Source organism: Rhizopus delemar, genomic scaffold (genome assembly GCF_000149305.1).
Source record: "Rhizopus delemar RA 99-880 supercont3.1 genomic scaffold, whole genome shotgun sequence".
Classification (NCBI taxonomy): Eukaryota; Fungi; Mucoromycota; class Mucoromycetes; order Mucorales; family Rhizopodaceae; genus Rhizopus; species Rhizopus delemar.
The window spans coordinates 402,150-418,719 of record NW_027137827.1 but is presented as its reverse complement, the minus strand read 5'-3'; the positions used below and the strand labels follow the sequence as shown (position 1 = coordinate 418,719).

Here is a 16,570-nt window from a genome sequence, read left to right as displayed (position 1 = left end):
AGAGAAGAAAAAAAAAATCAAATTTTATTCCGTTTGTTGTGTGACGTTTTAAATTTGACCTTTGATATCAACCTTAACATAAGATTTACTTTTTGCTTGTAAAATAGGTAATGTAGTCTTTGTATCCAATACATTTGATACCGGATAAACTCCACTTTCATTCAAAAACCTTAATAATCGACTTACATTATCAAAAGATAGTTCTTTTGCAATGTATGAAAGTGGAATGCTCATTTTATAACTATGTAAACCATTAATAAATATATAATGATGTCTATCGTGTACTTACGCTTTACAAATCACTATTAATGAATCGATTCTTTCTCTGTTCACAAACTGATCTATCAGATATCCTCCCATATTAGGTGCGTTCTCATATAATCTAAAAAACTTGTGATAATTTCCTTTTGCTAAGCTGGAGCGTACCATCAAAGCATGTTGAACACATTCTGCTTGATTATTAAGTCCAATATCACACATCTCCTCCATCATCGCATTTAGATCTATAATACATTAATAAGTAGACATATATAAAATCTATTTTAAGTGTACCTGATTGGTTGCGAGAGAATAACATGTATAGTATTCTATAAGCCAAGAATTCATCTTCACAACCATCAATCCCTTGCTCATATAAATATTTTAACTGTGTTTGACATTGATTATATTCTCCAATATCACCCTATTGATTATTTAATAAGAAAATGCTATTTGAATTTTAGTTTACCTTTTCAAGTGCAATCCGTGCATGTGTTTCATATACTTTCACTGTAAACTCATTTTGTATTCTTTGAACCTATATTCATGTTAATAACACATTTAATAATATCATTATAATTACTTACAGTCAAATCTTGTCTCATTGATTTAAACTGTTCACAAATATATGAATAGTTGGATTCTTTTCTCCATTTTTTTCTTAGCAATTTAAAAGTCTGTTCAAGCACTTCAAGAGGACGTACTGTAGATGGATCGGCTGCCTAATAATGAAAATATTAAGTAAACGTTTTTTTCACATCATTATGATTATTACAGAAGTTAAACGAAAGTAAGGCTTTTCTAAGGCTGTACTCGTACCCATAATAGGTTGATCTGATACTGAATCGAGATCCCATATGATGGGTGTAATATGCTTCTTTTTCTTTTTTACTGTAGGAGGTGTCACTGTGACCGAAGAGGGTTCACTCTGAAAACGTTGAGCTCTTTGAGCTCTTTTTATGGCTTCTTCTGCTGTTAATTCTATATTGCCTATTCTTCTGATCATTTTGTTCTCTCTAATACAAGCTTTTAGTTTTATTTTACTTTCGTAAAGAATTGTATATACGTTTTATGAAATAATGTAGTTGCCTTTGGATTCTTTATATCCTCACAAGCACTATTAAGAATATATAAGTAAAAAGATAGAGAGACATTATTGACATGTGATTTACCTTGGTAAGTCGCGTTCAGTCCAATCAATGTAATCAATCATGTCTGTCCTTTTTGCTTGGTCAATAATCACATTTAACTGTTTCCTAAGTAACTCGTGTTTTGCTGGTAAGCATTTCTCAAAAGCACTCTTAATATAATTTCTAACAGTAGATAAAGGGGTTAAACGTGCATAAATATACAAAAAAAAAAACTTACTTCAAAGCAGGTGGCCATTCATTTTGTTGCATCTGTTTATCTATTACCTTCTTCTTCTTTTGTCCTGTTTTTACCGAAATATACTGAGGTTGTTGTTGCATGTTTGATAGAACCTATTTATATATAAAAAATTGTTAATTTACACTAAAATGCTGCTTAAATGATAAAAGCAAGTGTGTTTTTTGGATAAAAAAAAATGTGCAATTTCTTTTTATAAAGATTCGCTGGCCAATAAAATCGTCCCAAATTCTTTACACCATTCTTATAAGGCTTATAATAAGAAAAAAAAAAAGACATTCGTTTGCTATTGATTATTATGGGTCGAGCATTTCAGATAAGCAAGCATGATTTGTTTTTTATAACTTCTTTCAAACGTTTTTTTTGAAAGAAAAAGAAGTCTACTTTGGCAAGCTAACACTCTGCTATTTATGGTAAGCTCTGTGATTGGCTAAAACGTCATATGCAGTGAAGGAGCAGGAACCAATCTGGCTTAATATTTCTATTCTTTTTCTTTTTTGCCAAGAAAGTTTTATTATGAGCAAAATTAACTTTAGTACTCATGGAAAAGATATCCAAGCTGCTTATGATGCAGTAATTAATGAAAAAGATGACACAAACTGGTTAATATATGCTTTTGACAAGGGAACCTATGACCTTCGTGTTCAAGCAACCGGTGGTAAGTACAAGTTGTTTTTAATAACGTGCTTCTCTTTTTTTTGACATGTAAGAATAGATGACGGTTTAGAAGGACTCAATGACGAGTTTTCAGATGGCAAAATACAGTTTGCTTATGCAAAAGTAAGGGATCCAAATACCGAGCTTCCCAAATTTGTATTCATTGCTTGGGTAAGAGTAGTAAGCAGCATTTTATAGTATTTTATTTAGCTTTCTTTATTAGTGTGGTAGTGGTGTACCCGAGCTGCGAAAGGCTTTCTTTAACTCGCAGCTTGTTGAAGTGTCCAAATTCTTTAAAGTAAAAAGGATAAATTAAAAAACATGTAAAGATTTAACAACATTTTATAGAGCTTTCATGTCCAAATTAACGCTCGTGATGAAGTAAGCAAGTAGATAACACGCAATTATGATCTCTAATTCCTTTTTTTTAGGCTGACGTAGAACCAGAGCTTATCATGAAACGTGTTGCAGAATCTTCTGGTGCTAATTACAGCGTCCATAAAGAAGCCTCCAAACCACAACCCAAAGTAACACCTGTTGTAAGTCTTTACTACAAAAAAAAAAGGGAGGATGGGTCAGATACTTAATTTTTGATAGGGGTCTGTTTATAAAAAGACAGAAATTCCTGACATTGCTTCTATGCAACGTCAATCAATGACTAAAGAAAATATGCCTGTACCTGTTGGCACTAATTACAAGCCGGTCGTAACTGCGCCAAGAAAATTGGAAAATAGATGGAATATGGCTCAGCAGCAACAAGACACTGGAGCAAATGCTGTTCGTGCTGAACGTGAAAAGTTTGAAAGAGAAGTACGTGAGCGTGAGATGCAAAAACAAAGGGTTGATACCGAACAATCACGTGCATATGCTGCACAGGAAGAGATTGAAAGGCAAAGACAAGAGGAAGAGATAAGAGCCCGCGAATATGAAAAGCAGCAACAAGAAGAAGAGAATCGTCGTCAACAACAAATACGTGAAGAGGAAGAAAGAGCTGCTGCTGAAGAAGAGCAACGCAGACAACAATTGGAAAGACAGCAACGCGAAGAGGAGGAATATCGCAGAAGAGAGGCTGAACAACAAGAAGAAGCTCAAAGAAGACGTCAAGAAGAGGAAGCTCAAAGAAAACACCAACAAGAAGAAGCTGAAAGAAGACGTCAAGAGGAAGAAGCTCAGCGTAGACATAAGGAAGAACAAGAAAATTTGCGTAAACATCAAGAACAGGAGGCTGAGCGTCAACGTCAGGAACAAGCATCATTGCAATCACAATTGGATCAGGTAAAGTTGAGAAAAAATAAAGCTGGGAAGAGAAATCTCATATATATGATTATTTAGACCGCTGATCGCGCCGTTCACGCTTCTCAGTCGGCTAGTGCTAATGCAGCTTTGCCAAATGGTACAAACGGTTTGTCTGCCGTTGTATTATTTGCTTATGATGCTAGTAAGAACTATAAAAAAAAGCTTAAAGCATGGTACTTACATTTGTTAAAGGTGAAGCAAACGAAATGTCTCTTGAAGAAGGAGAGGTTATCACTGAAATTGATCAAGTAGACGAAGGTTGGTGGTTTGGTATTAGTGAAAATGGCAAAAAAGAAGGGCTATTCCCAGGTAAGTTCAAAACAGTAAAAAGAAAAGAAGCATATATTTCTAATTCTTATAATTTTATAGCCAACTATGTAGAAATTTTGGAACAACAGCCATCAGAACCAGTTCATGAAGACCACCATGAAGCGCCTCGTGCTGTACCATCGCCACCATCATTAGCACAACAATCACCTACTCATGAAGAGGGATTGGATGATGGTATGGTAGCTGTGGCGCTTTATGACTACGAGGCTGGAGAAGATAATGAAATATCTTTCAATGAAGGAGATTTGATTACACATATTGAGTTTGCAAGTGATGATTGGTGGCAAGGCCTTGCTCCCAACAAGAAGGATATAGGTCTCTTCCCAGGTAAGAAAACAACTATAAATTAAATAGCAAAATTTTCTAACATATTCTTAATAGCTAACTATGTTGAATTAAAACAGTAAAAATAGCACGAGTGTATATCGAAAAAGAGTAGCATTTGCTTTTCTTCTGTAATTTAATAAAAAAAAATACTTTACACTAAATGATACGTTTGATTGGCTTTATTAAAAAACCCCCGTAAATATAAATTATTAAAAAAGACGAAAAAAAGAAGATAGTGTATATGTATGTATAGGTGGGTGTATTATATGTGCATTTAAGCATATTTAACTTAAGAAAAGAAGCCAGTTCTAAAAATTGATGGTTTAGGCAAGATAGTAATAAATGTTTTTTTACCTGTTTCTTGACATAAAGGTTCTTGTTAATAATTGCAAAGTTTTTGTTACATTTAATTTAATATACTCAAGATCCAACATCTGAACGTTATCTTGTTGCTGTTATAAGTAATCATATTAGCAAATTAATTCCTCATATGTGATGCAATATAAGTACCTTTTCCAATAAATCATCTAGCTTAAGGTCAATCTCCAAGACTGGTTTATCTCTGCCTTTATAATAAAGTGAGATAATAAATGTGCCAGGGATGGGTGAGAGTATCGTTAAATAGATTTGTCCTCTTCTATTCTCTGGTACCTCTGTTTCCGCAATCACACCATCTTTTTCCAACTGCTGATGAGTAAATCTAAAGGGTCCCTGCGTGTTGGCTGCCTTTTTTTTGCTATTGCTTACTTTGCCATCCGTAATCTCAACACCAATGCCAACCTGTTTGTTATTTCCGGCATTTCCACCACTACCACTTTGCATTCGAACATTTTGTAAATAAGCTTTATAGCTTTCTAATTGACTCTTCAAGTAGTTGTTGTGATCAATGATTGTTTTATATACGCTTTCAAGGGACTGCAACTCTTCCATCACTTTTAATTTCAAATCTCCAAGGTGTGCCAATTCTTGTGTAATTTCTTCAACAAGAAGTTGATAGTTGTCTCTGTAATCAATCACACCTACTTCCTCAAGCTCTCTTAACATCTCCTTTACTTTGATTCCTTTATGAACTAATTGAGCATCTTTCGATGTTGCTGCTGTTTCAGCAACCATGTTGAGCTTGAGCGGTGGACGAGAAAGGTAAGGTAAAGAACGGACGATTTGAACAAATATTGATTTAGCCTCCATATAAAGAATATCGTTTTGTGTAATATTGTTTTCAGACATAAGGGACATGGTTAAATCTACGCAACAAAAAGTTAGTTGCTGTAATCATATATATCATCTATTCATTCATACCTTGTATAGGCATTTCCCAACGACTGAATAAGGGAAGCTCAATTGCTTTGTTCTCTTTACGCGGTACTTGGGCAGGAACTGTACCTACTTCATTTAAAAGAATACGCAAATGATCTATTTGCTTTGGTGCAAGTATATCAATATGTTGTTGAAGTAAGTTTAAGGTGTTATAGATTTCATTCGGTGTAATACTAATCATAATGTCCTTTTTACTCAAGGCCATGTATTGATCCATTTCCAATTGTTCATAAAAATCCCCAACTTCGCAAAGATCATTGAGAAATTTATTGGTCCGTTGTTTGTTCATTTCCACAAATGGGTTTGTTGGAATCATGTATGCTTCTTTGGAATAAGAAGGCTTATTTGCTAAGTTTTGAATCATCTTTGCCAACTATATTCAAAATTATCAGTAAATATACATGTAGGATTAAATCAACTTACTAGTGTCAGTGTGATACGTGAATTGGGACCTGGAATACGATCCACAAGCATATATGCTTGAGGCGTAACAATAGCAGGATTAACAAATCTCAAAAAGAAGAAACCGCCGATTAAAGAAGATATAGCATATTCAGTAGCATCAGGATATTTTCTTTTGGTGAGTGATCTAATTTGTTTACAGATCCATCGAATGCCGTATGGTATTTGGTCTAAGGATTCAATAATGGTTGTTAAAAAGCTCTCTGCTATTTCTATTAAAGTTTTTAATCTAGGTTGGATAATAGATTGTACAGTTGGATTAGCGGAGGCAACTTCAGCTGTTACACTCTTTGGAAAATCTTCAGGTAAACTGCCTGGCTCATTCTGCATTTTATCAACCAATTCTTCATAAACCTTTAAAACAGGTTATTTACAACACTCTTTTACAAATAGTATATTCACCTTTAACGGATTAATTTGAAGGTTAAGATCTTTATTTTCCAAAAGATTATTGATTTTATCAGACAATACAGATTTCAAATAAGATTGTCCTGGTCCTCTTCTGGTGTAGGTAGTCATCATTCGAGAAACAGGCGTGTTGGCTCTTAGCAGCGAAGCAAATTCAGTGGTTGTTTCAAATTGTGCAGCCAATACATTCTAAAATATCTGTAAGTTAACTGGTTCTATTCAACTGTATAAGCTCCGCTGTACCTGAAACATAGTCAACAATAAATGCTCCTCACGGCTTTCATATTGATTACCGTAAAGAGTAAACATGACAGTTTGCAGCAAGGTATCAATCTCAGCTAAACTCACTAAGCGACATAATATAGCAATATGCCGTGGTTCACTCTGTAAGAGATAAAATAAGTTTCCATACTGCTCCATTCGTTTCTCATCAGGATAATGATTGTCATCATCCTCTTCATGTTCTTCTAAACGAGATGCAACTTCATGCTGCTAAAACACAAAAGGATTTTAAAACTTTATCTTATATTCTTCTTCTTCCTATTACTTCGTCTAAAGCCATTCTGTTTTGGATTAATAAGCCAATTCGAGCGTCTAAAAACCGAACATCTCTTTCTCGCATAAAATTTTTTTTTGATTGAGTCGAGATTTTTGTCTTTAATTCACGTAAACGCCTTTGAGCTAATAATAAAATAGAGTCTTAAGTTTTCTCCACTATAGATGGATAACGTTCATATAAACCTTTAGCTAATTCATCTTCAACTTCGATATCTTGTTCGGCTGCCATTGAATAAAATACAGAGACTGAATACCTTTTTGAACCTCTTCCTCTATTACGACTAGAATGATGATTATTTGCAGCAGCAGCAGCTACTGCTCGACTAACAATTGTACTATTTTGTGGATAGCCTAATGACTGAACCATTCCACTTCTTCGATCAGTCATTGAAGAAGAAAAAAAAAAAGTAGAAGAAAAGGAAAGAAAAAAAAGCTGAGGAGTTTGCACAGATGTAGTTAAACTTTGGGCATAATGTGACACAAAAAAGATTTGTAACTAAAAATAAATGTTGTAAACTATGCACTTTGATAAAGGTGCAATAGACTGCTATTATTCCTAAAAATAGCCGCTCTAAAAAGTTCGCTTTGACCTTTACATATTTTATACTGTCAATTACACACTGTTTGATAGTAGCAAGACAATACACCATTCAGCATTTATGGTTGACTGGAAATAAATTTTTTTTTTTTTGAAGTTTAAAGTTTCTGTATCATACCAATAAGCTATTCTTTTATCGTTAAAAGTTAAAACATGGAGGTTTCCAATTGTTCTTAGTATTTCTAAAATATATTGTAAAAAGCGACTAAAGATGAAGGTTGTATTCATATTCCTATTGAATATGTTTGTGAATATTTGCTAGATGTTGTATTTATTCATTTACCTCTTGTGTGTTTTGAGCCACCCATAACACAACCGTACTATTCATTTCTTAGTATATTTATAAACAAAGCGGATTGTCTAGTCTTACCTCAACATAATCAAAGCATTTTGTGCAACTTCTGCTACACCATAGTTAATATAAGGTTGACTAGAATCCAAATGAATGATGTATTTCACAATCAACACACACTATAATAATGAGTGGTTAATAACTTCAACAAAAATAATATTCTTATACTTTACGCACGACCCAGCAAGTCCTCCGGCTATTAAAGCAAAACCAAGAAACAAAAACAATCTAGCTTTCCATACTAATCCTGAACCAGCGTATGAAAAGGCCTCACCTTGTAAGCGATTTTTGTCAATCAAGTTGATCCTAAGGGAGCACTATTTAGCTTTTTGTTGTTATTTTTATAAAAAACTTACACAATCATACCAAGTGTTGTTAAAATGCCAGAGAACCAATCCTCAAATCCCAAAGAATGTTCATTGTATTTTGCAGAATTAATCACAGCATCAATAAATATCCACCAACCAATAGTAAGCTATTTTTTTATAAAGAACCTTGTGAATTTCAATACAAGATGCAACTGTTTTTTTTTTTTTTTTTTTTTTTTACTTCTTGAAATATTTACCAGTCCACCAGATAAGTAGGCACCAATTGTTCTACCCTTTCTAGATAAAAATCGAAGCGGATTTCCAAAAACAAATATTGAGCGAGGTTCGTCGTCTCCGTAGAAGCTAGTTTGCATGATAAGCCAAAGAAAATAGAAGGAAATATGAAAAAAAAAAGGGTACAAAATGTTATTTTTTTGCAAGTGACCAGTTTTTGAAACGCAGTTGAACATTGCTGAGTTCGTTCTTGACTGATTGCGCTCTACATTTTTAGTTTATCCTCTTTCATTTTTCCTTTTATTACTATTTCATTAGTTTTTATATCCAACACAGCCTTTTTAAATCACTAGCTAACCCGCCTCAGCTTTAATTGTACAACTCTACTATCTTTGTTTCTTTCATTCTTCGACTTATCAATATTCTTTTAATTGCACATGATCGTTAGTTGTCATTATCGGAAGAAATATCGGCAATGCTGCTCTTTTCTTCACTATAAAAAATACCATACACAGAAACAAAAAGTAAAGATTGATGTCATTGTTCAATTGATTGGGTGTTTATGATCGTTTCTTACGCGAATGTACTGATGTTTGAGCCACAGAAGATGGTACAGTGGGGCTGGTAAATTTTGTCGGTTTGAAGAAAATGAATTTCGTTTATCAAAAAACAAATGGCGATTCCAGAAAAATAAATGCAACTAACCTAAATGAAAATTTCGTTTAGTACATTTATTGTTGCCGCTTTGTACTTCTTTTAATGCAATACCTGTATTAAATGACCAAAGCGATAACCTTGAAGGAGAATTTTTTGTGATTTTCCTACTTTTGTTCTACTTAAAGATGATCAGTCTAAAGGGTGTTTCCTGGTGAGAAGGCTAGGGCGTTCGCTGGTCTTTCTCAAACTATTTAGGATCTTGAGAAAGCTCAATATAGCTGCTTGATCTCGATTCCAAAGTCTTCTTTTTATTCCTGTGGTTTGTTGTTTAAGATATGAGAGGCTCTCACACCTAGTACTGCATTAGTTATCAAGAATTAATCTAGTTTTTTTTTTTTTTTTTTTTTTTATTTGGATTACCTCAGCAAACCATTGCATAACACTGCTGGCTTCTTTTTTCGTTGGTAAGGGCGAGGTTTTGGCACAGTTTTGAATTTTTCTAATTCATTTTCACAGGTTGGGCAATGGGAAGATGTTTTGCCTTCATTGATTAAGTAGACAACATACCCATTCTTCTTTAAAATCCTAATTATCCCCTTGCTTCTTGTCGTTCTTGATACTTGACATTAGGGGCGGACCAATCTCCAAAAACTAAAACAGCATCTTGACCAAATTTTGCTTTTAAGCTATGCACCAATTTTTGATCATTCTGGTCAAAAAAGAGTTTACTTGAAAACTTCAATTTTCGAAGAGGTAAAAGTTGTAGCTTTTCTAATGCTGTACTGATAATCTTTTTGTAATTGCTTTTCTGTGATCGTCTATACATCTCTTTTGTCAGTCCTAGAACTTTGCTTTTCTCACTATCATCTAGTCTTTCTGAAATATGCTTTTGTTATAACATTATTTGTAGATAGGTGACAAACAGTTGAGACTTAACAGAGCTATCAGTAGAGTAATTCTCAGGTTGAGGGGAAAAACCACGGAATTTTGCTATGAACAGATTTCCATAATACAAATTACATTTTTGGTCGACTCGAAAGTCAAATCAGGATTCAGAGAAATATGTTTCTTTAAACTTTGTTGTCTCGTTTGCATAATATTCGGACGAAGTGTTTTTTACTGGTGCTCTTGTTTTAATGTACTGTACAAACTTCTTCAAGTTTACAGAGTTGGATTCAGACCTAAAAAGAGTTGCTTCGGCTTTCTGGACCACAAAAGATTGAGTACGCCTTCTTAAATATCTGAAGTGCCTTAAATGTTTTGAGCGGTTGTTCTTAAAGTAACTGTCGCAAAACAGGCTAGTCAAGTCTTTGCAGGTACTCTAGTTCCTTGTGAGAAAAAAAAATATCATCCCAGTGCTGGTTGTTCAAATTCAATATAAGAGAAGGTCATGAACTATGTAGCAGAGAATGGAGCTAACCAACACCTTACCCTAAAAATACTTATTGATGGTAGACGTACTGCAATACAAGTCGCGTCATTTTCTCTTCTGTTGTTTCAGGCTCTGTTTTCTTTGACAGTGTCATTTATACTACTTACTAATAAGCTTATTACAGCTGTTTACACTGATACCAATAAGTAAAATTCATCAATTGAGACAGTGAAAGGAACATTATCTTAACAGTAGTACATTTTGGCAGAACAAGTATCTTCAAAGGCTGGAGTAATGTTTTAATTAACGTATTAGCATTACCTAGAGCCAATTATGAACATCAGTAACTGTCTCAGGTGAGTAAGGGAACTACATTTCTTACCAAGTATCATTGGCCAGCTGTCAGTCACAATAAGGCCATACCCATGAATTTTCGTAGATTACTCACATTATAATTGACGTACCTAATTTTAAGGAGAAAATCACCAGGAGATAGAAAGGTAACAGCAGCATTAGTCTTCGTAATTTTGAGAAATGTACCCAAAATATTTTGAAGAGTGGCCTTGGTAATAGCTTTTTTCCAAGACAGATGACAATAAGGCTACCAGAAGCCATTAGTTATTTAATAGTGCATCTTTAGTTCAACATGTAAGTGCATTATACTTGATGGTACTAAAAACTTCCCGGAGAAAAGTAATATTAATAGAATTGCATATATAGACAAGCATTCAAAAAGATGACTTTCTTAAGTAGTTAATCGTGTTCTCAGCTGAAAGCTGCTGATTTGAATGATGTTTTTTCCTTTCACGACCTTCTCTGCCAAAAATGACAAAGGGCTACATGCTATTTTTGTTGGTTATCTGAGATGCAATTGGTAAATCCATTTACAAATACCAGTTTTATAAACCTAAGGTTTAGTTGAAGAAGATGATTTAAGGCGCCAATGGAAGCAAGAGAGATATTACGTGCAGTTGGTGATGTTATACGAGCATTCGTACCCTTTCGCACTACTGCATATATAATGGTTTTTATGTTTAATGAAATTATTATAAACAGAACAATGTGCTGCGATATTGTAATAGATTTAGATTGATCTGAATACAGTAATTATTAGTGGATTATCAAAGCAAACTCCCTTATTTACCGAATTGTAGAGAAGTATTTCCTTAAACATAAGCGTAAATAATGCCATTGATAATATACTATAACGTAGAAAAATATAAAGTGTTTCATATTATAGCTTAGAAACATAGTTGCAGGCTCATATGGCTCTTTTTCTCTATTTCTAATATTATGCTAAAAGCCATATACATTTTAACTATATTGGCAAGCAGACTCGTTGTTATTTTCAAGGAACTGTAAAACAAAAAAAATGAAGCTTCGATAACAATTGCTTTTTCTTCAACTAAAGCTTATTGTGTGCATAAATATAATTACAATTAAATAATCTCCTCAAAACACTCCTAAAGAAATTATTAAGAGGAGAGAATGCTATGAAAATGGCCATATAGGTTATTTGAATACATACACACGTTGAAATAGTGACGTATAAAAGTGCCCATAATTTGGAATCAACTCCGCGATTACCTCGAGTTTATTTCTAAATGCATGATATTTACTTTACTTTACCTTTAAATATATCATAAATGTACTTGGGATCGAGTGTCCAGGTCTCAAGTGAATACTACAGGGATTATTACCAGTCTACTGATGAGGACAGTTCGACTCGCATTGAAGCATTGAAAAAGTCTATAAGAGAGCAAACAATATTACTGGAAGCAGCAGAAGCAATGAATAGCGGCTGGGATTCCAAAAAAGATAGCTCTCAACTTGGCATAGATGAGCTCAAAAAGCGCATTGCTGCTGTTGACCGAGAACTCTTAAGCAAGCAACAAGAACAGGCATCCATCGGTCGTTTATCATCCGGTAGATCTGGACCAGCATTTACAAGCGCACAATGGTGGTCCAGGTACCAAATCAATTTACGACAACTAGAAGACCTTCTAGACCAAAAGCAAACATTACTAAACGAAATAAATTACTTGGCTGGAACAAGTATGAAACACTTGGAAGAAGAGCTTTATCTTGAAACAGAACGTCTCAACTCAGCCAAACTGAAAAACGCTCTTATGAATGGCTCCTTGGCAGGAACAAGCAAAGGAAGCTATGACTCTACCATAAGCATGTCAGAATCCGAACGTATACGAGCCAAAGCGCAAGCTATGGTTGCTGCACGTCTCAAGAAAGAATACAGAAGCAAAGAAAATGCGGACACTGAAGAATTAAATGCAAAAAGGCGACTATCTGAAATAACAGTTCTAACTGACGAAATAAGAAGGATTCGAGAAACAGCTAAAAATATTATTGAATCAGAGTTATCTCTTGTCGACAATGATCTAGAACATGGCGCAAAAGATTTAAAAGAAAGACAAATGTTTGAACAAGGTCTTTTTGTGGATGACCAGGTAGCGCGTTTCATTGAAGGGCTTAGCAAAACTCGTGATTCATACCCTGCAATCACTAATTCGTTAGCCTTATCGAGTCAGTCGTATCACAAGCTAAACGATTTAGCGTCACCACCTCCTATACCTACCTCACAAAGACCTGGAACACCAAGATCTGAAGCTGATATAAAGGCCGAAGCATTCCGGCGGATCCAAGCGCGAAAAGCATTGTTTACAAAGGAAATTCAGGCTAATCATTCTGTAGGAAACACAAATAAAAGACCAGTGAAGGAAGTAAGTGAAGAAATAAGAGCAGCCCAGGAAAGAATGAAACAGGCAGAGGCAGAAGCAAGAGCTCATTTAGAAGGAATGCGTGAGAAACGCAACAAGCTACGACAAGAAGCCGCTGAAGCAGAAGAAAAGAGAAAGAAAGCTGCTGCCGAAGCCGCTGCGGCTGCTGAAGCAGAGATGCTGGCTGAAAAGAAAAGAAAACAGCAAGAAGAAGAACAGCGCCTTGCAAGGCTCAGAAAAGCTGAAGAAGAGTTAGAAGAAAAGAAGAAGAAAGAAGAACTTGCAGAAATGGAAAGAATACGTAAGCAGAAAGAAGAACAACAAGAAGAAGAGCGTATTGCAGAAGAAAATCGCCAAAGGAAGGCCCGAAAGGCTGCAGAAGAAGCTGCACGCGAAAAACGTCTTCGCTGGGTCGAGATTGAAAAACGCAAAAAGGAAATAGAAGCTGCTAGACAAGAAGAGATGGATCGCCGTAAAAAGTGGGAGGAGACAGAAAAGCAGAAGCAATACGAAGAGGAACAGCGTATAAAAAGAAAGAAAGAAGAGGAAGCTAAAAAACTAAAAGAGCTACTTGAAGAGGAAGCCCGTCTAAATGCTGAAAAGCAAAAAGAAGAAGAAAAACGCAGAGAGCTTGAAGCAGAGCTTCGAAGAAAGAAAGAAAAAGAAAAAATAGAAAAGGAAAAGCTTTTGCAAGAAGAAAATCTTAAAAAGGAAGAAGTACTAAAGGCAAAATGGCAAAAGGAGACAGATTCGCTAGTTGAACCTAGCATAGCAAAAGAAAGCTATCTATCATCTACCACCGCAGGTACAAGTGGCTATGGGATTGATATTGAAGATGAAGTCAACTTTAACACAAGTATATATTTAATTATCGGCTTAAAAATAGCAATTATGGATGCTAATTTATGCAATTTATAGTTTATCGAGCTAAGGCACTGTATGAATATCAAGGGATTAGAGAGGATGATCTATCTTTCTCAGCCAATGAAATAATCAAAGCTCATCCATCAAAAGATAAAGCAAGTGATTGGTGGTATGGTACATCGCTTTCTACAAATCAAATTGGTTTCTTTCCAAGGACTTATGTAGAGGTGGTTGAAAAAGGTATAGCTGAAAAAATCTCCTAAACTTAATCATATCACTTAGAGTTTTGGTTTTGTAGCTTTTCGCGTCAGGTCTTTATATGAGTTTGCTAAGGTGCGCCCTGACGATTTAGGATTTTCCGAGAATGAAGTTATTGTAGTTCAGCCTTTCCAAGATGAAGCTAGCGGCTGGTGGTACGGTACAAACGAAGAAACAAAAGAAAGCGGATATTTTCCCAAAAGCTACGTCGAAGTTATAGACTCAGGTAACTTTCCATATGATATTATATAAAACGATGATCTGATTACTGTAATAAATAGCAAAATCAGCCCCATCAATATCTATTAATACAACATCACTTCCTATGTCAATTCCTTTAGTACAAACACCAATCTCTATACACAGCAATTATAGTTCACAATTCTCTAGAGAGGTGTTTTTGCAAGTTAATGACCATGATACATGTCGAGGACTGTCAGCGCCCAATACTCCAGTTATGAAGAAGACAGGATTAGGAGTGAATAAAGCAGAGCTTACAAAGCGTCGTAGGGCAGCAAGTAATGTGAGTACAACAAGTACTAGTCGTATCAACACGCCTACGCTTGTTATCCCTAGACCAGATAACATTTCTGAAAACCTAGAGTTACTAACTTGGGCAAGCACAATGGATGAAATAGAACTGCAAGCCATCCCGTTGGAAGAGCGTCAGAGACAAGAAGCAATATTTGAGCTCATCGCAACGGAGAGGACTTATCTTAACGATCTTCAAATGATTGTCAATGTAAGTGCAGCTTAGGCTTGAACGCGAATAAATAATTAAAATCGACGAGCTTAGGTATTTTACACTGATTCTGGAAAATATTTAACACAAGACGAGCGTGATGTTGTCTTCTCAAATATTGATGACTTGTTGATATGTAATACTGCTCTTTTGAGTGATATGGAAACCCGTCAACGAGAGCAAGCGAATGTGGTAGACAAAATCGGCGATATATTTTTAAAACATGTAACAGTTTATTCTTGGTTTACTCATGTTTGGACGTTACTCACTATGACTACATAGGCTAATAGCTTAAAGTGCTATTCTACTTATTGTCAAAATCAATCATACGCCTCAAAGTTTCTTCAAAAGAAAAGAGAAGAAGATCAATGGCTTGAAGTTTTTTTAAAGGTAATCCATCACGTATTAGAAAAGTCGTAAATAATTCTTACACTTTTTATAGACTGCACAGACAAGAATTGAATGTCGCTCACTTGACTTCTCACACTTCTTACTAGAACCTGTACAGCGCATAACAAGATACCCTCTACTGCTTCGTCAGGTAAATATATGACCAAATTTATTTACAAACTTTACTGAAGATTTCATATCAGATTTTAAATTCTACTCCTAAAAAGCATCCTGACTATGCTCTTGTAAAATCTGCTTTATCTGTTGCTCAAAATATACTAGAAGATGTTAACGAAGAAACACGGAGATTTGAAAATCATCACAAAATGAATGAATTATCTAGAATTATTGATATGGATGGGGCGCAGGTAAAAACAAAACAAAACAAAACAAAAAAAGCATTATGCATATTTTTTTTTTTTTTTTTACTTTTTCTAGTGGCTAAACCTCCCAAACCGTGAGTTTATTATGGATGGAGTATTGTACAAAGCAAAAAGTGGCCGAAAATTGCATGGGTTCTTATTTAATGACATGCTTCTTCTGGCAGAACCCTTGAAGACTTTAAATGAAAGAGGATATCTTTATATTCTCTACAGAGAGGTAAAACGAGCTTTTTTTTTCTTATTTCTAAAAGAAAATCTTTATTATTAACACGTATACAATAGCCGATGTTAATTAAAGGTATAAGCATACGACAGCAGCAGTCTATATCACTTGTACAATCTTTTAGTGGCAGTACTTCAGGTAAATCAAAAGGTCTATATTGATTCCAATCCTAATCACAAATCCTTCTTTGTAGAGGATACGTCTTTTCAAATTGTATATAAGAATCAAGTTACTGCTGTAAAAGCCTCATCTTTAGCTCAAAAGCGTCAATGGTTAAGTCAAATACAGCATTATAGCTCCCTTCAACAATATAATCAGTAGATTCTTATACCTCTTTATCTAATAAAAAATATTGGCACTATATGAAAGCTCTTCAATATGTATATATATTTATTTAAATATAATTAAGATACCAATGTCAGCTCTACAGCGTTAGTTGGCTTGTAAAAGCTAAT

General features: G+C 34.7%; 6 protein-coding genes across 6 annotated transcripts; 2 read left to right on the top strand and 4 right to left on the bottom strand.

Annotated features, from left to right (window-relative positions):
• Positions 1 to 48: 48 nt before the first annotated feature.
• RO3G_00169 (uncharacterized protein) lies at positions 49 to 1,727 on the bottom strand (the record flags this gene model as incomplete). Its single annotated transcript, XM_067654760.1, has 9 exons — positions 49 to 241; positions 290 to 503; positions 553 to 682; positions 728 to 796; positions 846 to 980; positions 1,034 to 1,274; positions 1,325 to 1,375; positions 1,431 to 1,514; positions 1,627 to 1,727. 9 exons carry the CDS (start codon positions 1,725 to 1,727, stop codon positions 49 to 51), a joined length of 1,218 nt encoding a protein of 405 aa, XP_067510861.1.
• A 433-nt stretch (positions 1,728 to 2,160) lies between these two features.
• RO3G_00168 (uncharacterized protein) lies at positions 2,161 to 4,334 on the top strand (the record flags this gene model as incomplete). The annotated part of the gene is made up of 10 exons (XM_067654759.1): positions 2,161 to 2,302; positions 2,360 to 2,472; positions 2,525 to 2,599; positions 2,650 to 2,682; positions 2,733 to 2,840; positions 2,899 to 3,576; positions 3,634 to 3,739; positions 3,790 to 3,906; positions 3,967 to 4,254; positions 4,309 to 4,334. The coding sequence occupies 10 exons, from the start codon at positions 2,161 to 2,163 to the stop codon at positions 4,332 to 4,334; spliced, it is 1,686 nt and encodes a 561-aa protein (XP_067510860.1).
• A 209-nt stretch (positions 4,335 to 4,543) lies between these two features.
• RO3G_00167 (uncharacterized protein) lies at positions 4,544 to 7,228 on the bottom strand (the record flags this gene model as incomplete). Its single annotated transcript, XM_067654758.1, has 9 exons — positions 4,544 to 4,562; positions 4,609 to 4,706; positions 4,765 to 5,498; positions 5,554 to 5,944; positions 5,995 to 6,387; positions 6,436 to 6,630; positions 6,685 to 6,933; positions 6,989 to 7,122; positions 7,183 to 7,228. The coding sequence occupies 9 exons, from the start codon at positions 7,226 to 7,228 to the stop codon at positions 4,544 to 4,546; spliced, it is 2,259 nt and encodes a 752-aa protein (XP_067510859.1).
• Positions 7,229 to 7,802: 574 nt separating this feature from the next.
• On the bottom strand, positions 7,803 to 8,631 carry RO3G_00166 (uncharacterized protein; the record flags this gene model as incomplete). The annotated part of the gene is made up of 6 exons (XM_067654757.1): positions 7,803 to 7,829; positions 7,881 to 7,917; positions 7,968 to 8,068; positions 8,123 to 8,255; positions 8,306 to 8,424; positions 8,515 to 8,631. The coding sequence occupies 6 exons, from the start codon at positions 8,629 to 8,631 to the stop codon at positions 7,803 to 7,805; spliced, it is 534 nt and encodes a 177-aa protein (XP_067510858.1).
• Positions 8,632 to 9,395: 764 nt separating this feature from the next.
• RO3G_00165 (uncharacterized protein) lies at positions 9,396 to 9,974 on the bottom strand (the record flags this gene model as incomplete). Its single annotated transcript, XM_067654756.1, has 2 exons — positions 9,396 to 9,462; positions 9,769 to 9,974. The coding sequence occupies 2 exons, from the start codon at positions 9,972 to 9,974 to the stop codon at positions 9,396 to 9,398; spliced, it is 273 nt and encodes a 90-aa protein (XP_067510857.1).
• Positions 9,975 to 12,166: 2,192 nt separating this feature from the next.
• Positions 12,167 to 16,436, top strand: RO3G_00164 (uncharacterized protein; the record flags this gene model as incomplete). Its single annotated transcript, XM_067654755.1, has 11 exons — positions 12,167 to 14,111; positions 14,174 to 14,359; positions 14,499 to 14,603; positions 14,659 to 15,119; positions 15,174 to 15,311; positions 15,402 to 15,509; positions 15,562 to 15,660; positions 15,713 to 15,877; positions 15,948 to 16,109; positions 16,175 to 16,253; positions 16,309 to 16,436. The coding sequence occupies 11 exons, from the start codon at positions 12,167 to 12,169 to the stop codon at positions 16,434 to 16,436; spliced, it is 3,576 nt and encodes a 1,191-aa protein (XP_067510856.1).
• Positions 16,437 to 16,570: the final 134 nt, after the last annotated feature.